At 46.1% G+C, this 20,346-nt stretch overlaps 2 protein-coding genes across 4 annotated transcripts in view; one reads left to right on the forward strand and one right to left on the reverse strand.

Moving 5' to 3' along the window:
- Window positions 1-1,001: 1,001 nt before the first annotated feature.
- stx4 (syntaxin 4) lies at window positions 1,002-7,661 on the reverse strand. 3 transcript variants are annotated; one of them, XM_035145711.2, is made up of 10 exons: window positions 7,528-7,661; window positions 4,951-5,055; window positions 4,405-4,504; window positions 4,114-4,188; window positions 3,963-4,033; window positions 3,665-3,773; window positions 3,388-3,461; window positions 2,902-3,039; window positions 2,536-2,646; window positions 1,002-2,315 (listed from the first exon to the last, which is right to left on the reverse strand). In XM_035145711.2, exons 2-10 carry the CDS (start codon window positions 5,011-5,013, stop codon window positions 2,235-2,237), a joined length of 822 nt encoding a protein of 273 aa, XP_035001602.1. In that variant the 5' UTR covers window positions 5,014-5,055; window positions 7,528-7,661; the 3' UTR covers window positions 1,002-2,234. The 3 variants fall into 3 exon arrangements, with proteins under 3 accessions (XP_035001602.1, XP_035001600.1, XP_035001601.1); XM_035145709.2 differs by lacking the exon at window positions 7,528-7,661 and adding an exon at window positions 7,403-7,488; XM_035145710.2 differs by lacking the exon at window positions 7,528-7,661 and adding an exon at window positions 6,272-6,482.
- LOC118100507 (rho GTPase-activating protein 44-like) overlaps window positions 7,620-20,346 on the forward strand; it is a 45,428-nt gene continuing 32,701 nt past the window's right edge. Inside the window, 1 exon segment of the mRNA XM_035145708.2 lies at window positions 7,620-7,723. Coding sequence (XP_035001599.2) covers window positions 7,671-7,723 — 53 coding nt within the window. The 5' untranslated portion in view covers window positions 7,620-7,670.

The raw sequence follows: 20,346 nt of genomic DNA on the forward strand, positions 1-20,346 counted from the left end.
ACTTTTTGCAAAGGTTATATTTGGAGGGGGGAGGGGGTCAGGGGCGGGGTAGTTTATGGTGATGGTCTTATTTTTTATTTGTCTCATTTCATTTGTTGCATTCCTTTTGATCCCTTGTAATTCCACATTATTTTACTTGAACGATTAAGACAATTACAGTTGAATAAAAAGACCAAAAATTTGTTGCCATTTTTCATTGTGTTGAAGGTTTTTGTTTCTGCGGTTTTCAAGTTAAATTGACTTTTGTTCCAGAGATATTTACACTTTAAATGAGAAGTTGTACTTGAGTAACTCCAGGTTCTCTCAGACGACCGACGGAGATGGGATCCAGAATCTTTAGTTTCATTTTCACCAGTCAAAGATCTGAGATTTCTCAAAATGCTTATTTCTCACATCATTTGTTAGTGAGTAGTTAACCTTTAAGGGTTTGGGGGTTAACCCTAAACCTTCACCTTTAAGATAATGCATTAACCTGGCAGGTTAAACGTATCTAGTCCGTAGGTCAAGTGGGTCTTGAGCATAACATAATTAAGTATTTAAGACTTTTAAGGCCTGAAATTTAAATTATGGAATTCTAGACTGTTCATCTGAAATGTTAACGTGTTGTGAAAAGAATTATGAGTCGGTCCCTTCAGATATTATGTTCCAGAGGCCAAGAACATGGTTTGTGACCCAAATCTCACCAGTTCCTCCACAGGTCAGAACTTCTGTGCTCAGATGAAAGAAGTCAACGATTTCTCACCGTGTTTTTGAGATGAAATGTTCATGAGGCAGAAAAAGGTTTTGTGAGGTGACCTTGACCTTCAAAATACAATCCATCCATCTTTTGATCCAAGTCACTATTTGTACCAAATTTGAAGATGTGACTATTAAGTGTTGTTCAGATATTGTTCATAAGAAAGAGACTGAACACAGAGCCTCCAGCCACTGGGTGTCGCCGGTGAGGAGAATAAAAGCCTAAAGCTGAGAAGGTCCACACGATTAAAGACACGAGACAGACACAGGATAATAGAACATATTTTATTTTAAAAACAATCTATATTAAAATAAGGATGTGATGTGAAATTAAACGTCATAATGTCACAGTAGCAGAGTCGCTGCTGTTTTCTGGCTCCAGAGGAGACGTGAGGACCGAGCGTCCTTCGACTGTTTCGGTCTATTTCTCGTTCCTGGTTTGTCGCATCGTGCTGCTGCGCTCGTTACCCTGAAGGATCATGGGAGACGCTGCACGAAGTGACAAACCTGAAGAAGAACAAAGTCCGATCAGAGTTCAGGACTCGGGAGACGCTGTGATGTGAAGGGTTCCCTAAGCCATCACCGGCTCCGTCCCTTCTTCACAACGTTAGTGCACAACATCACATTCTCAGCTGGACATGAAGCAGAAGGCACAGTTTAGAAAGAAAACAAAAAACAACTGAACTTCTCAAGTAGCAGCCGACGCGACAACGTTTAAATCATAAATACAAACTGGTCGGACGAGTAAAAGGGAACTCGGGCCTGAGACGCCTCGAGGAAAAATAAAAAGGGGGGGGGGGCGTTATCTCATAATTAAAAAAATTCTGCATTTACACTTCTCACATGTTGGCAGTTTGAAACACTGTTCAAGTTTTAAAAAATCCTCTGCATAAAGTTTGTCTTAAATCCTCAGCTAAATTATTATGTACAATTATATTAGCCTATAAACCAAAAAAAAAGCTGTACTCTATTAAAACAGGTTTTTTTTTACGCCTCCAATTCTTCCTAGAAACAAAAAAACATAACAAGAATCATCGCACACTTTTCCTGAGTACAGTATGTTCAGCGCCAGTGTCAGGTTTCAATACTGCGTCGTGCCCTCAAGGACACTTTCCTCTTTTTTTTTTAATGTCGGAGCGGAAGTGGCTCTGACCTAAAAGTTCAAAATTTGTCCTGGTCTCTGCGTCGCCGTGGTCCAGGGTCTGACGAGGTCGGGGGGGGGGGAGCAGAGACGCAGGCGGGGCTGTTGTCACTTGTGAGTTAAAACAACCGAGAGCACATCTCTTCTTTAGAGGAGAGGAAAAGGCCCGATGGGACGACAGGGAGGTTAGAGGAAGACAAGGTTTAAATGTGGGAGAGGATAAGAAAGGACATTGACAGAGAAAATCCACTGTTCAAACGATCCTGTTCATCCTGTGAGCCGATGTATTTACATATTGGGGGGTTGTGAACCAATAATGTGCTTCTGCCAAACGATCTCCGACTCCGGCTGCCGGGGGTTAGGTGCCGAAGGTGCTGACCAACGTGATGACTAAGATGAGGACGAGGATGGCCAGACAGATGGCGATCCAAAGCTTCTTCTGCAGAGGACGAGAGACAAAAAAGATCATTAATACACGAGCAATGACCATGACTTCACTACTGGGAGCCGTCACGTCGTCCATCATTATTTACAGTTTATGAAAAACACATCTTGCAGCATTATGACAAACACTGGACGGAGAACTGGGCCACTGCAGTTTGTATTTCCCAGTAGGTTGAAGTGTGGTTCAGGTTTGTGTGAGTGGGAACCCGTCGTACCTTTCGTGCTTTCTGCTGATACGTGACGGCTTTCTGCGTGTTCTCCTTCGCCTTCTCCACAAAGTTGGTGGACTGGTTGATGTTGTTTTCAACCCGGTTCACCATCTCTCCCTGAAGAAGGAAAACAAACCGGATCAGACGCCTTCTCCAGCCTGAACGAGCCCGAGAGTTTGTGTTTCACATGTGAAGAAGCAGCGGCAGATTGTTCGGGTCAGATTCGTTTACAGCAGGAAAGAGATGATGAGATGTTCGTGTTCTTCCACGTGTTAGAAACCTCATCAACTCGCTCACTGGGAAGTTTCTGCACATTTTCCTGCTGGATTCTCACATGGACTCACTCACTCAGTGTTTTCAGCCCGGCTTTACCTGGGCCTCCACCTCCATGGCGAGGTACTGGAACATGTCGTGCAGGTCTCGGATGCTCCTCTCCAGCTTCAGGATCTCGTCGTGCCGGGACTCGATGTCGTTCAGAGCCTGCTTCGTAGCTTTAGCATCGATCAGGATCTGTACGCGGCCCCAAGGCAGATATTCATTAGCTGTGAGGAGGTCCCAGGTTTTCATCTACGACAAAAGCCTCCTGCATGTTTCACACCGCGAGCTGCTGGGACACTACGGACACGTCTATAGGCTGCACAGGGTTTCACTGCTCATGCTTACCACATGTCAACGGGTCGTCCAGTTTGATCAACTAGAGAAGCTACAACAGAGCAAATCGTTTCATACACGTCATTTAAAGACACTGGACGCAGTCGACAGGCAAACTGTGAATGTGTGTTAATCTGGGATGTGGTTTCCAGGCCGACAGACACAAGGTTGACGTCCATTTTACCTTTAAATGTCACATGTACTCACATTTTGAGTGAAAACATCCGTCTGCCCACTTTCCAGCATGACCTCCAGCTGCGTGTCCGACACGTCGTTCCCAGCTGCAGCGGGAAACAAACCAGGGCGGCGTTTTTTAACGAAATGTCGCAGGATGGGGATAGAAAAGCAAACCACAGCCCGACAGGATACAAGAGCAGGTGACACAGAAAGAACAGAGACGATGTGAGAGAAAAGTCTTGAGACAAACTATAAACTGTCCCCCCCCCCCGACTATTGAGACGACGGCTGTGCTCGGTGCGCTCACTGATTCTCAGCTGCCTCTGTATCCTCTCCACGTTGCGGTCTCGGTACTGGGCCTGGATGGTGTTGCAGTGACCCATCAGGTCCACAAACTCTTTACACAAGACGCCGTGCTGGAAAGAGAAGGAGACTCTTCAGCTGCTGCTCTTGTGCTTTACTGTAGCTGTAGATTCGAGGTATACAACAACTATGAATCTTTATTTTCTGATATTTTAAGATGTGATGAGATGATACATTATCTAAGTTATATCATTAAGAAGCCACCAGGACTCAAAAGGCTGTTGTGCAGTAAAAGCTTCAACCTGCGTTCGCTGCATCCGAACGTTTATGGGCACATATTTTCCATCCTCCTCGGACTTCTTGGATTCGATACCTGTGGAGACATAATTGAATCTGGAGTGAACGAAACAGAAAACCTCACACTGTGTTCACTTCTCACTCATCGATACTCACTCTTCAGTTTTTTCTGGATCTGACTCGCCTGAGTTTTGAATTCGTCTCGAAGAGTCTGCAGCTCTTTCTTCATACCTGAACAAGGAGAAATCAGGAGACTCAGCACGTGGACTCACTCAGACATCCTGTAAACATGTTAACATAAAAAACGTTGCTTCCGTGTCTTTGAGTTTAGTTTCTGCTTCTGTATGAGCTCATCGTTGTTCAAGTCGCTGTTTTCCTCCGACAGATCAATATGTGGGATCAAGACCCAAACCTCAACCGGCTGAAGCTAGAATAGAAAAGACTCACTCTCCATGGGCAGCGCTTCACCGAGCACCGTTTTCTGTTTGTTCTCCAGCTCCGACACGATCCTCCTGAGACTCTGCAGCCCCTCATGGATTTCTTGCACCTACAGATTGAGAAGTGAGTTAGAAGAGTTGGATTCATAAATCATACTTTGAGTTTTTAACCCACAAACATTTAAATAATGTTGATTTTTTGACAAATTATCGTTTAGAACTTGTTCAATTTATTTGCTTGAACTCATCTGTGAATAGTGTCAGCTCTAATCTTCATGGCAGACCAGTAACTGCAGACTGGGATTAACACAGACTGTGTTGACAAAACTGAATTTAGCCGGAAGCTACAGATCAGACGAGACTGTGTCCATGTGCCCTTCTCCTCGACTTCACACCTCAGCACATCCTCCCTTTCACACTGAAGTGATGATCGGCTTTACCTTATAAAATAAACTGTTTATAAGAACATACGACTTTGACTTGAACAGCTACATGTTGGGAAAAGGACAAGAGGAAGTAACCTGGGTGAACTGTGGTGTTCAGAGAGTGACGTCACCTTTTTGAAGAAGGCTTCGCTCTCCTTCTCCTCTTTGGCTGAAGAGGTTCCAGGCGTGATCATCAGAGCTTTGTCCTCATTTTCATCATCCGAGTCCTCGGCCTTCTGCGCAAACAATATCCAAGAGAAGACACAGTCAGAGATTCACCACAACAAAGTCTGATTTGGCCGATAATAGATTTTAGACCCATGAACCTGCTTCAGTCCAGATCCGAACCCACTGATTAACAGGGAAGTTGGAAAGTTAACTGTTTGAGACACGGTGTCACATTTGTAAACAATAATAATACATGTTTACAAAGTGCTAAACAAAACACATGAGAATAGAACAAAACCAGCAAAAACTAAATTAAGAAAGATTATAAACCTGTATCTTTATCTTTTAATAGGTATAAATTGCAATCTCTGTTTTCACCAGCTCAGAAACACACAACACGTGTCAGATCTGAACCAGACTCTCAGAGAAGCATGTTTATGATTCATGAAAACGACAGTTTCACAGCTTGTACTTCACTTGGACCTCATCAGACCCGGTCTAAACATAAACCTACACCACTTGGCCTGGTCGGATGTGGACTAAGTTTTCTCAGAGAAGTTTAAACCTGTTAAAGACTGGTTGAGGTTATTGTGAACTCTTCTTCCTGTTTATAAAAACACAACTGGATGATTCCTCTGCTTCAGCCTCATCCAGACTCTGAAACAGATCCAGATCCAAACAACCCACAGACTCATGGTGTGTGTGTGTGTGTGTGTGTGTGTGTGTGTGTGTGTGTGTGTGTGTGTCTGTGTGTGTGTGTGTGTGTGTGTGTGTGTGTGTGTGTGTGTGTGTGTTCAGGAGTTCAGGTTTAAACCTCTTAAAGACTTTATACTCTTCTTCCTATTTATTAAAACAAAACTGAAACCTCATCACACCTGAACCCAAACAAACTCCACTTCACGTTAACTTGACCGATCAGCAGCAGATGGACAGGGACAGTGTGTCTGTAGAAGAATAAATAGTGAAAAAGAAAAAGGAGGATCAAACCTGCCCCGACACACCGGGAGCAGCCCTGCCCTTCCCCGGCCTGGCTCATCGGTCCCGGGGCAGCGGAAACCGGGACCAACCGGCCCCTGAACTTCACGTTCAGACGCTAGAAACCCGCCTAACGTGGACATGTTGACCCCGGGATGTGATGCACGCTGTCAGGGGGACATGTCGAGGAGGAGGAGGGGGGGGGACAGTGAAGTTAAAGACCGGAACTCGACCCATAGGGGCGAACATGTTAGCAGGCTAACGCTAGCAGCTAGCCGCTAGCCGCTAGCCGTCAACTTCCACACTCACGTTTCCTAACTCTTTGGTCCGGTCCCGCATTTTGTCAACAGTGGAGGTCCGAGAAGCGGCGAGTCTTCGGCGGGGCAACGCGGGGGAACTCGAGAGGATCCGCAGAGAGAAACGAGCAGGAAGCGACAGTGAACTTCGCTGTGATGAAATTCAACAAGTAACCTCCATTAGCAACACTTCCTCTTCTTCTTCTTCTGCAGCCGCCCTTCAAAACACCGGGTTCAACGCACTACTGCCACCCGCGACCGAGGGGTGTAACTGCAGCTGCTCGTTGTGTTCTTTACAAATAAATACAATTTAAAATTCACTTATTATCTCCTCAGCACTATGATGGAGGGGGTTGAGTCCACAGAACACAGTGACCGATTCTTCAGATGTAAATAAAACAAAATGCCTCCATGCTGCTCGTGTGGTGTCATCCTCCAACACTGACTCATAACTGACTCATAACTGTTTTCACTTGTTATTTATTTTTTTGTTTATTATCAGTAAGCTTCTCTCTCTTTCAGACACTGGAGGACGACATTTGCTCACACAGCCTGAAGCACCGACAACCTTCAGCAGAAACACAGATAGAGAGCTGTGGTTGAATAAAGCTGATGAATAACAAAGATCGTTCTTATGAATATTAGATACTGATATTTCCTTTTTTTTGCAAACTACAAATAGACCCTTTTTGGTGAATGATTATTAAAGCTGACATTTCACCTTATTTCACCAGCAGAACATGATGGGATCATCAATGCATCACTGAGAGTTTTGTGCTTCTGATATTTTATTTAAATATATATGGATACAAAAAATCATACTGTTTTGGATTGTAGTGCTTCTTATATTTTAGATGAATATGAATATTTAAAAAACATATTTTTTGGATCTGATATTTAACATGAGATCTATATCTTATATTTTAAAACTCATACATCTTTGTATTTTATATTGCCTCTGATATCTTACGTGAAGATTAATGTTATTGTAGTGCTTCTGATACTTTATTTCAATATTTATATTTAGATAATGTATATTTGTTTTAACAGCTAAAATACATTTATTATGTATTATATTATATTTATATGTAATTTGACGTAAACGCTGCGGTTTAGTGCGAGCGTGTGATTCTGCGTGAACTACATTTCCCATGGTGCACCGGCGGGTCGTGTCTCCAGCTGTCAGCCCTGGTTCCTCCAGCATCATCTCCGGAGCGGCGGACACACACTCACCGTCCTCCGCAGCGACATGACGGGGGATTAACTCACCGACCGCCGCGGTGCACGGAGCGGATGTTTGACGCCTGAAGCCCCGCGTGTGTCACGGACCAGCGCCGGAGATCCGACCGTATTCACCGGGGAGGAAATGTGGAGAGACTCTGCCGCTCGGTGCTGACGCAGAAAAACACAAGATGAAGAAGCAGTTCAACCGGATGAGACAGCTCGCCAACCAGACTGTGGGCAGGTAAGAGCCGGAACATGCAGCACACACAGCCGGGGAGCACCGGCCCCGGCACCGGCCCCGGCTCCGGCCCCGGCTCCGGTCCAAGCTCCGGTCCAAGCTCCGGCCCCGGCACCGGCCCCAGCTCCGAGCCGGAGCCGGGAGCAGTGGCTCTCACTCGGCTGCAGCCTCCAGCCTCCGGCCCCTCACTCCCTCAGCTGCTGGATGAGCACATCCACGGTCACAGCTGCAGAGGGTGATGGAGGAGGAGGAGGAGGAGCAGTGAGGAGGAGCAGGGAGAAACATGTCTGATGAGGAGGAGCAGGGAGAAACATGTCTGATGAGGAGGAGCAGGGAGAAACATGTCTGAGAGGAGGAGCAGTGAGGAGGAGCAGGGAGAAACATGTCTGATGAGGAGGAGCAGGGAGAAACATGTCTGATGAGGAGGAGCAGTGAAGGGGAGCAGGGAGACACATTGATGATGAGGAGGAGCAGAGAGAAACATGTCTGATGAGGAGGAGCAGTGAGGGGGAGCAGGGAGAAACATGTCTGATGAGGAGGAGCAGGGAGAAACATGTGTGATGAGGAGGAGCAGGAGGGGTGATGAGGAGGAGCAGGGAGAAACATGTCTGATGAGGAGGAGCAGGAGGAGGGCAGGAGAAACCTTGTGATGAGGAGGAGCAGAGGAAACATGTCTGATGAGGAGGAGCAGTGAGGAGGAGCAGGGAGAAACACTGATGATGAGAAGGAGCAGGGAGTAACATGTCTGATGATGAGGAGCAGTGAGGAGGAGCAGGGAGAAACATTGATGATGATGAGGAAGAGGAGCAGTGAGGAGGAGCAGGGAGAAACATGTCTGATGATGAGGAGGAGTGGGGAGGAGGAGCAGGGAGAAGATGATGAGGAGGAGCAGGGAGAAACATGTGTGATGAGGAGGAGGAGTGGGGAGGAGGAGCAGGGAGAAGATGATGAGGAGGAGCAGGGAGAAACATGTGTGATGAGGAGGAGGAGTGGGGAGGAGGAGTGGGGAGGAGGAGCAGGGAGAAGATGATGAGGAGGAGCAGGGAGAAACATGTGTGATGAGGAGGAGGAGCAGGGAGAAGATGAGGATGAGGAGCAGGGAGAAGCATTTCTGATGAGGAGGAGGAGCAGGGCTGCTGCCCACTTACACAAGGGCCCACTTACACAGGGTGCCCCCCCCCCCCCTTTTTCTCCGAGATGTTAGACTGATATTTCTCTGGTCTAAATATTTCCAGCAGCTCCTCCTTGACTCCTGGGAGTTGTAGAGGAGCGTGTGAGGAGCCTCACAGGCCGTACACATGGTGACACGTCACGGTTGACGAACGCAGGAGCGATTCATCCCGGTAAATCCCGACCGCACGAGGCTGCGTCGGATAGTATGCAAATGTGAGAACACTTTAGATTACCGTGCTCAGGTTTATGTGATTTATTTGTTTTCTCTGTGAGGCAGCACAGATACATCTAGAGTTTGTTCATCTCTCTGAATTGAAGTGAAAAAGGTCATGACCCCTCCGGGCTCCTGTAGTTCGACGGGCTCTGGGTTCTTCCTCTAACGTGCAACTTGATCCACGTACCTCTTGTTCTTTTCTCGAGTTGAAGAGGTGTAGCTGCAGCTCGGCTCTCAATAGGTGTTGTCAAGTCTTTCCTTCTGTTTGTCCACCCCGCCCTTCCCTTGTAACTGAAAGTCAATGTCGTATGTCAACACTACACCCTTTGCAATTTGAATCAGGTGTTGTTTAACCCCTTTTGTAATTGTTGCACAACAGCAGCGCCGAGTCATTGTTGTGTGTCTGTCGGTTTGTTATGAAGCCCACGTTGCTCCAGGAGGCCGATAACCAGTTTGTTGTGCTTGGCTGGCGCAGCGAGAGGATTGTGTGTCTCGCACCTCGCACGCCCACGCTCACTGCAGGCAGAGGTGCTGATACAAATCAATGACCGAGGTATTACTGCAGCTAATGCCCAGCAGAGTGGACTTGGCAGGAGGTATCAGAAAAACCCTCGGAAACATTTAGCCCCGTCGAACAGGAACCCTGCCTCACCGCTACTCGAAGGGACGAGAGCCCCAACGCACTTTCAAAAGATAAAACCAGCCAATTATTTGTGAGCATGGAAACGTGTGTGTGTCAGTGTCGGAGGCCGGGTGCTTGTTTATTTCCCCTCATCTGCCTGAGCGGCGGAGCACCGGAGCCCGGCGAGGCGGAACGTCCCGGTAATGAGTTTTAACCTGTATCGTAAGAAGCAGAACAGCCGGGGCAATTAGTCATATTTAGAGGGTGGAGACTCCAACACGGCGCCTGACGGCCAGACACTCGGGTAATTGGTGATATCTTCTCCATGACCTTGGCAGCCGGCATCACCGGGTCTGTTGTGAGGCTTTGAAATCTGAACATACAGTGATAGTGTCCTTATGTCATCTAGATTTAAAGGAGGCATCGCACTTTACACTCTTCTGTGTTTTATGTGGAGTTTTGCTGTTTGATAAGAAGATGTATTCGTGGTTATGTTTTGTGTCTGTATCTGCTTTCTTCTGCCGATAGCTGCCGATGTCACTGGTTATGTTTTATGTGGAGAAACGTTTCACTGGTTATCTGCCGTCTACACTGGAAGCACCGAACTACTGGTCATTGTCCTCAGAGGGTGAATCGTCATAGAAGATGGGATCTGAGCTTTGTTTTACCAGTTAAGACTCATTTTGCATTATCATCACCGTCGTGCAGGTTATGTTTGTTCTCTGCTGGTTTATTGTTTGTTGATGGGTCTGTTTGTTTGTCAGTTCCATGACACTTGGTGGCAGCGTGGGAAACGACCCTCTTTGCATTTTGCCGTGCATCTGGACAAAGGGGCGGATCCGGACGTTTCTCTGTCTTCAACTTTGTGATCGCGTGTTTTTGGACATTTTGAAAACCTGCTCAGAGGCCTGATATCTATGAGTGTGTGTAATTTGGTGCAGCTTGATTGAATATGATTGGCCTGGTGAAGCCTCAGCAGAGCTCTATTACTCCCAACTGTTACTATTCTCATTCAATACCTATTTATACACCAGCCTCCAGTTAGTGCCTCCAAACAGGAAGAGATAGAGTTGTTGACAAATACGTTAATGAGCACTTACACTTCTATCTGCGTCCAACCGGTGCAACATGTACATTCATCTAATTCAGCCTAATTCACTCGTATTGTTTTTGTCCATTAGCTGCATCATAGGAGGAAACTGTGTCACGCTCGTTTGTTCCAGTCCCATCTTCTCTTTCTGGTGCAGGGATTTGATTTGGTGATTTGATTATGGCAAAAGGAAATATTTATATTCTCTGCTTTTATTTAGCCCTCAGAGAAACCTTCCAAGCTTCTAAAATGCCCATCTGTCTTCATCCTGCAGGAAACACGCACACGAGCATCCTCAAACTAATGAAGCGTCTCCCTGCAGGACGACATTGCTGCATCGCTCCAGTTAACGATATAGGTCAAGAGAGGTTCAGACACAGTTAAATTCATCTCCCAAACAGTCGGCCTGCACCATAATCCTGTGTAATGCTGCGTAAACTGTGGGACTGAACGAAAATGTGTAACTCTCCCCCGAGCAGCGTGAGGTTATGGCAGGAAGGGGACAGGCGTAATCCTCCTCTGGCTCCGTCACTTGTTCTGCAGAGTATTTTTAACTCATCTGCTCATTCATACATATTTGTGTTGGTGATAAGAGAAAGAGGTTATTGGACCCGTTGGTTTGTGCACAGAAAGAACACAACAGAGCAGAAAAAAGATGTGAGTCCAGGTTTAGTGAAGGAGGCTGATGGATGTCAAGGTGGAGAGAAGCTGGAAGCAGAAAAGAGAGGCTGGAAAATAGGTTTCTAATCTCCATCAACAGGCAGGGAAAGGATTTCTTATTAACGCCGTGTTGCGTTCAGGCTGCCGGCAACAAGACCCCAGACACTGCAGCCTGCATCAGCTTTAACATGCTCCATTCTAAAACCATTATCTTCTGTTAGCTTTGGTGATTGAAGAGAGTAAATGTTTTATCATAGCAAAAAAATGTAAAAGCAGGCACGGCCTTCGTGACTTCATGGACGAACTTCAGGACGAACCCGTGTCACCAGCCCGGCTTGTTGGGCTGTGTCCGACGCTGTGCCGGCAGGAGGGAGGGGGACGGGATGCGTTGGCCTGCAGTTCCCCCCCCGCAGACCCCTGCTCCAGTCTGGGACACAGTTTAATCTTCTGGAGCTGGAAGCTAAAGACGTCTCATGCTGTGATTTGTGGAAAAAAAATAAACTGCAGGCCAACGTGTTAGTTTTGCAACAACTTATTTGAATGTGCATCATCAAGCTTCGTGCACCGAGACCTCAAAGACTTCAGATTGGTAAATATCTGAAGAGTGGACGTGCTGATCATCACCGGGCCGAGTCCTGAAGGGAGACTAACATATACTGAAAGAGGCTGAATTCAGACCTTTTTGTGTAAGTCCACAGAGCTGAAGTCTCCTGATTGATTGTAGATCTGTGGACCCAGATATTTGGACTCGGCCTCTGGGTCTGTGGGTGTTGGGTTCTGAAAAGGTGACAAGTCCAGTCTTCGCTCCCTCGCCTCCGGCTGCAAACCCGTTATCTGTGTCCGTCTCGACACTTCATCAACTCAGAGATTTAACGTTTTGTTCCTGTTTTTGGTTCAAATGAAGAACTCCTGTTTTTTATTAGAAATGGCTCCATAGAGGTGGACCTAATTTATTCTGCTGTGTTTTTTAATCTTCCTCGACTGCTGGACCATTCAGCCGGAAGATAATAAACCCATTTGTCAGACATGGTGCTGCATGTGCGTGTGCATGTGTGTGTTAATTACAGCAGCATCGTCGGGATTTGATAATTGATTGCCCTTTATTTGGAACATAATCAGTATTCATGGCGAGGCTGCGGTAACAGTGGCAAAATGAAATGATTCAGGTCGGTGTTGATGAAGCCAGGGTCAGTGCAGCGGCTTCCAGAAGCTGCACAGGGTGAGAGGGTGAAGAAGAGATCGGACTAACAGGACCTGACGTGGACGACGTCATGTTTACAGGGGGAAGTGTTGCAGCTCTCCGGGCTCCTCGGGGGGGTTGAGTCGCTGTGGGAGGGAAAGGTTTTATTATGAGCATCATTAGAGACATTACTGTTGACCAGGAGAGATCAGAGATCAGAGATGTGTGTGTGTGTGTGTGTGTGTGTGTGTGTGTGTGTGTGTGTGTGTGTGTGTGTGTGTGTGTGTGTGTGTGTGTGTGGACTCGGCCTCCTGTCCCATTCTCCCCATTAATCACGATGAGAGGAGTTCTGTATTCTGGGTCAGGATGTGGTTAGCTTAGCATAAACACTTGAAACGGGGGGTGGGGGGGGGGCCGCAAACGGAATTCTGGTAATGTATTTCAGGAAAATTGTCGTAAATTGTTAAAGCACCACTATGTCACTTTAACTTAGCAGCAGCGCCCTCTGCAGGCACGCATGAAACACAACTGAAACACAACTGAACGCTGGATATTACCCATGATCCTCTGCTTCCGGACCAGAAGAGCTGCGGCCGTAACGAATCCAACAAACTCTGTTTAGAATTCTTCATATTTTAAAAGTTTCCTGCTGAATATTGGAGATAAACTCTGTTTTTTAATAACTTCTAAGTATCAACATTCATCATCTCTTCCCCCTCGCTTTCTTCTCATACTCGTTTCTGAGCCCCCCCCCCATCCTTCTCTGTCTTCTCAACCCTCCAGAGTAAACTTCACTTTGAAATGATGCTCAGCTTTACCCTGAAGGTAATTAGCAGAGAAATGACAAATTACTGTCCTCTGACACAAAGAGGGGGAACCATAGACCTGGATCATGTTTGAGATATTAGAGGTTTGCAGCAGCTCTTGGGTTAAAAGAGGAATTTAAAACAAGCGTCACAGCTAAATTTTCACTTGTCTGTCATTGTTCTTCTGGGACGTCGGGTTCGTGGGTGAAAGTGACGGCGTCGCTGAGGGAGATGTCGTTGCCAGTGGAGCGTTATGGAAGCCGCTGGAGTGTGATGATGGAGACGCTGCTCCGGTTTGTTGCAGAGTCACCGAGGAGCCGACAGACAGATGCCAAGCCTCCTCCTCTTCATCTGCTGCTGCTGCTGACGGCAGTGACTCTGGAAAAATAGTTTTGCTAATACATAAAGTTCGGGAAATCGATCAACAGGAAGCTGCCTGTTATTTCACTGAAGTGCAGGAGCAAAGGAGGTTTTTACGTCTTTAACACCGGATGCTTTGCACCATTCACGTACATTTGATTGAGAGCAGCTGCTTTTGTCTTTCTACCAGGGAGCTCGTTCAAATGAACCCCACGACTTTTACACGGTTACATCTCGATTCACAGACGAGCGTCTTGCCAACACTTTCAGGACAGTGGTGAGAAACGTCCCAGCTGCCGCGTTCTTAACTCTCTGGCTGGTCGTGACCCACAGACCCAGAGCAGATTGTAAAAACCAGAATCAAGCCTCTTAGTGGATTCTCTCTGTTGGCTCGTGTTTCTGTGCAGTGCATCTTCAACACAAGAGATTTACTTCTCCCACTAGATGTTTGTATTGTATGAGCTCAGTACAGGAGCATTTATTCCAGAGCTTCGTATATTTGAAGGTGTCTCTGTTATCTTGCCCTGTACAAGGAGAAGGTGAGACAACATCATCTCCTGTGTGAGTCGTGATGTTCACATTTAAGTTTCATTAGTTAGTTGTTGGTTGTCAGATTAGAGGATTTGCTCCTTGTCATTGTAAACTGAATATCTCTGCATTCTTGACTTAAACAGAGTAAATGAATAATAATATTGTATATCTATTATGTAGAAATATACAAACAGGGGGGAAATATTTAGAAATTGGCTGAAATTGAAATTCAATTAAAACAGAGTTAAAACAGCTGTTTGAAGCCATCGAGGATCTGATCTACCTCTCGAGCTCGAAGCATTTTAAAGTCTAAAGAAGTTCGATAATCTGGAGGAAAAGTGAAGGATGTTTTACTTTGTCTTTCCAAAAATGTAACTTTTATCAATCTGATGAATACAGGAACCGACTTGTGTCTTAAACTGTCTTAAAGGTCTTAAACGTCAGGTTGGAAGCTCCAACTTCCTTTTAGCTGGAAGTAAGAGCTGCAGCAGAACACGAGAATAACTGTGTCGACATGAATGACGAGCAGCACACAAACCAAGTTGGTATTTCCCCACAATCCATGTGTGCGTGGGTGTGTGTGTGTGTGTGTGTGTGTGTGTGTGTGTGTGTGTGTGTGTGCGTGTGTGTGTGGACCACTGCTGCGACACACCCATGTTACCGTGGCGACCAGGGTCTCTCAGTTTTGTCGTGGCTGACTTCAACCACCCTCCACCTATCCTGTGTGTCGGACGCCACAGCTGAGTCGTCCTGGAAACATTAGCTCAGCGGCTAGCGGGTCCCACCTCGCTTCAAAACATGCCACAGCCCCTGAGGACCAGTAAACACCCTCAGCTGGAACCCGAGCGGGAACGGGACAGGAAATGACATCACGAGACTGGGATGGGGGGGCGGGGATTTTGGTGGAGGGGCAGCAATGCTCCCAGAGCTACAGACGTATATTGTGACTCTTGTAATGGACACTAATTGGGAGCCTGAGCGATGTCTCATTCAGAGCTGTCAGAGAGGAGCCGAGCTGCCAGGAGAAAACGCATCGAGTCAAACTTCTGTCATTTCTTCAAACCGAGCGCTCCCGTCGACGAGGGACCTCGAGGAAACGTCTCCAAGCCGTGATGGGAAAGGCAAAACTTCTCCGGGACTTTAGGTCATGTCTGAAAACAGGGTTACACAATAAAAACATGGTCTGAACTCTGTTGTCCAGATGTCAGAGACGCACGTTTAACCACCTCCAGATTTTTTCGCCATTCTCACACCAGACAGAGACACTTAGAGAGTTGAAATCTGAATTTCGTCCTCGTTATTTACACATTATCTCGTTATCTCATTATCAGGACGAGCCAGACGTTCGTCGCCCGCTCTTAAGTGAGAGTCCGATTGTTTTCAGATCATTTACCTTTAACATTTCCAAATATGAGAGAATCAATTCCCCGAGTCAGAGGAGAAACCCTGAGCTGAAGGTGTGGCCACGACTCTTCCTTCTTCTTCTGTACCTGCTGCCTCGTTACCAACCGCTCGACGTCGATGTTAAACTTTAATGAGGAGTCAAACCCCCGGGGCTCAGGTGTCACCGCCTCAGTGTCGGTGTGAGACGAGGGGCAGAGGTCAAGAGGGCAACGTCACATGAGAAATTAAAACCAAACTGAAAATAATCATCAGATTAATTCAATCCCTTCCACTGAATGTTCTCACACTGTATGTATCCTGTTTTTGCACAGTATATATTAGTTTTTAGTCCATTTCTTACAGCTCCTTATGATTTAATCTTTAAATATTGCTTATTTACTATTACTCACTATCTACTTCACACTGCCCTCTAACTTATCTTATCTAATTCATCATTAAAATAACAATCATCAGCTGCTGTCCTGATAAAGATCTGTGAAATGCTGCTTGCACATTATTGCACAACCATCTTTCTCATTTCAGGTCGTTCTTATCACACTGATGTTTGTTCAAGTGCTCATTACTTATTTATGCTCTAAAAACAGGACGAACTGCATGATTGACAGCTAAGACCGACTCGCGATTGGTTGGACCTCGATGCCGCGGCTCCACCCCCACGATCTTCACCGTGCAGCCGCGGCTCTAAATGCACAACACGTTCATATCTGAGGTCATTTGTCTTCATTTCTGGAAAGTGGGAGGAAGCGGAGACACGTCGACCATCTTTATTTACAGTCTGAAAGTGATAAATAATAGTATCACACTCGTAGAAGCATCGAGGCCTTTTATTTTTCACGCTTTAAGTACATTTGGCTGATTTTACTTTGACGTCTTGAAGGACTATTAACCTGATCACTTCCTCCACATCTATAAAATACTGTGCAGGCTGCAGCTGATTGTGTGTTTGACACTCGGAGTGTTTCCTCCACTGCAGGAGACACGTCTTCTGTCTGCACGTCTCCCAAATAACGGCGACGCTGCTCATGTGCTAAATGAGCTTTTCGGCCCGAACCACCGCAGCTGTCCAAAATAAAAAGTTATTTTGGGCCAAACGTCGGCGCTCGGCCGGTGATTGTCCTCAAACAAAATGCAAATGGGTTTTTGCTGCTGTTGAAATAAACCAGTAAACTGGAGAAAGTGGGACAAACACAGAAATTAGTTTAGATGTGGATCAGCTTCCTCTTATTCAAACTAAAATAACCAACTGTCTTTCCTCTAACATGAACCATCTGAAAATGTTTTTGCTTGATTACAGACCCAAACATAAAACAGTATTTAGCTTGATTTATTATTTTGTGATAAATATGATGTGAATAGTTGCCAAGCTGCATCACGTTGCTCCGAGGAGAAACACGAGAGGAGGATGAGACAATTGTTTTTGGTTTAATCACATTCTTACTTCAACCGTAACTACGTCACTGTTGCTGTGCACAACTTGTTGAAGAAGTAAAAACATTATCTGGGTTTTGTGTCATCCTGCGCTCTTGTCTGGTGACGTGTGCGTTTTCAGAACATCAGTTTTGGGAGGAAACTACAACATTTTCATCTTCAAATACATCACATTACAATGTACATGTCCTATTTTATAGATCCTATGAAGTAACTATTTATTAAGGTCATTTACAGAGCGACAACAAAGGAGAATAAAATGTGGAGAAACTCTCAGGACTTGGCTTTCTGCATTTTCTGTTTTAAGAAGATTTGCATGGAGAAGTTACGTTTATTTATAAAACCAAAGGGACCAAAGAACTGAACAATAAACACATGAAGGGAAGTAGAAGCAACCAGAGGCCCAACAGTCTCCTTAGATTCAATCTCATAAACAGGCCTGATTCAATTATTTCCTGGGAAATCTGTGAAAATATCAGAAAACATCCTTTCTCCAAACGATGCTGTCTCTCCTCCGGGCTCCGGTCAACTCGAGAAGTCGTTTCATGTGTTCTTCTCTCTTACTTCACTGCTTCCGAATCTTCCTGCTGTGAAGCTTCAGGTCCAAAGTGACAGAGTCAAACACCCGGGCGTCTCCTCACCTGACGACACACTCCTGTCTGTGGGAGCTGTGTTTGCCTTCCCACCGCTGACGTCTCTTATTTGAGCTCCGTGCGCTCCAGTTAGCCTCTCGTCAGATATACGTTGTGTCTGAGGATAATCGACGGAGCCGCTCGGGGAGGAGACGACTTAGCGGCTCATGAAGATGTCACTGCTGATAACGTGACGCACTGAGCCACCATCTTTGTTCTTCTCCAGCCTCGGACATGAACTTGACTCCGTGTCTCTGTTTAGTTCTGGTCACAAGAGGAGATTGGCTTCGCTTGGCCACGGAGGAAAAGTTTGTTCCCATGGTGATGAAAGGGAGAAGTATTTGAATCCCAACAGTGGAGATCATCGGATAATACATGATACAGAGCTGTGATTAAGCTTCAGACACATTTTGACTCATCAACAGTCCAAACTGGAACGTGTTCACAACATTATCTTGAAGAAGCATCGAACTGTTCAGCTTCAGATGAAACTGGAGCTGTGGACTGAGTAGACCAACCTGAGAATCCCAGCTGACGGGAACTCAAAGCTGCAGATTGTTGATTCTCGGTGGGATTTGCACATTACAGGCTTTTCTCCTCACTCCAGTGCAGAGTCCTGAAAAAAACCCATTGCATTGTCTGCATTGCATAATTTAAATACACATGTGGTTTGGCAGCAGCTGAGTCATAGAGGTAGCTCCTAAAATACTGGCTCCAGGAAGCTCAGCGACTCTTCTGCAGGGAAAACGTCCGACTTCACGATAATGTGAACAGGAGACGAGAGGGAGATGAGTTCAGACCTTTTCAATACTGACAGACAGGATTTAAACAGTGCAACCGCTGTTAACGTGTCATTTGTTGGTTATTGTCACCTTCGATTCACAATCAAATCCATCTGATTGTCAGAGTCATAGATAATACTGTCAGTGGGCCAGTGGTTTCCCAGCGTTGATTTGCAGCAGCTTCGGAATGAAACAGACAAACGATGTGATCCTGCTGAGTCAGATCAGAAAATACTTTCATCACGTGTCGCTCCAGAGGTTTTTCAAAGTGGGAGGCGGGTCTCCCCGGGGCGGCTCGGTTTCAAGGGAGGCTCCGTGGAGTGAGATCAGTTCTGAAATGAGGATCAGGAATAATCAGCCTAATTCTGTGTGACTTCGATAAAGAGATCCGGTCGTTTCAGGGAATGTGACTGTGTGAACGCCTCAGGACAGAATTTCTTATTGTTAATTTGTCCGTTTGTTCCATGGGATGTTTTTTCATCTCTTCTTTCCTCTGGTGTGTTATTAAGAAACATTAGAACATTAGAGCATGTAAACCGTTTCCTGTAATATCACTAATTAAAGAAATCAACCTTAATGTCTCCACCTTTTTTAAGCTTTGCCTGAGGCCTTTATATTTAGTTTTTTTGTTAGAGGACTAATTGCTGAAATATTGGGGCTGCATTTAGTTTTATTTCTTTCATGGCAGTTGTTGTTTTGACGTCACAGATGCTTCAGTAAATTGTTGATTTTCTCCATTAAACACTTTGTTTTGTGTGAAGAGACTTGACCCTTGACCTTCCTCCTCACCTCCGGACTGACAGATCTGTTGCTCACGCCTGTTTGGCCTCAGGGTCAAAGATACCGTGCGTGTTGCTCAGAGGTTCGGTGTCAGCACCTCTTGCTCTTTTGTGACTGTGACAGCGTCTGCTGAGCTGATCCACCGTCTCCGTGTGTCGTCACTCGCCGGCCTCGAGGTCTTCCTGTGTACATGACAGCTGCTCCACTGAGGCGTTCACTCATCATTGATGTAGGACGACCCCGAGGCTGGTGGTCGTGACGACTGAGTGGGATGTTCCCGTTTATCAGACGGCTGCTCAGCGAGATGTCAGCGTGGAGCCTCCGAGGAAAGTCCCAAATACAAAGACAACTTTGCATTTTTGCACGATGGGCTTTTTATTTGACGCCTGAAATAAAATCTGGGGTTAAAATAAACTCAAGACACTTTCACGTTTTTCACGTTACCCACTTGCGAGTATTTATCTGTCTTTAAGAAAAGACTGATGCAAGCGAGCGACATCGAACATGAGTCACAGTTTATTCAGTTTACCCGTGTTTAAAAAACCTGACCCGTAGACGAGGGCAGAATTTTTGTGGAAGCAGCAAGAACCAAATCAGATTAGAAGGTGGAAGCTTAGTTTGGGTTGGAAGTCGTGCAGCAGTGATGTAATTCATCCAGAGCCCGAGTAAAAGTGATTCCTGGAGTTTCTCCACCTCCTCGGTGTCCAGGCAGCTGGGAGGTAAATGATGCAGGCGATGACTCACAGAGGCTTCCCCCCCTCCTCCTCCCTCCTCCTCCCTCCTCCCTCCTCCTCCCTCGCCTCTCATCCCGTCTCAGGGTGGATTTCAGCAGCTGACTGAGGCTGTGATGAACACGTATAAAAAGGGAAATGTCATTTATGTAACACTGTAAAAAGCGATTAGCTCTTAGCACTGTGGACGAGAGAGGTTACAGACGCGTTCACGTCGGTTTCCTCTGCAGCTT

Source organism: Hippoglossus stenolepis, chromosome 21 (genome assembly GCF_022539355.2).
Source record: "Hippoglossus stenolepis isolate QCI-W04-F060 chromosome 21, HSTE1.2, whole genome shotgun sequence".
NCBI classification, from domain to species: Eukaryota; Metazoa; Chordata; class Actinopteri; order Pleuronectiformes; family Pleuronectidae; genus Hippoglossus; species Hippoglossus stenolepis.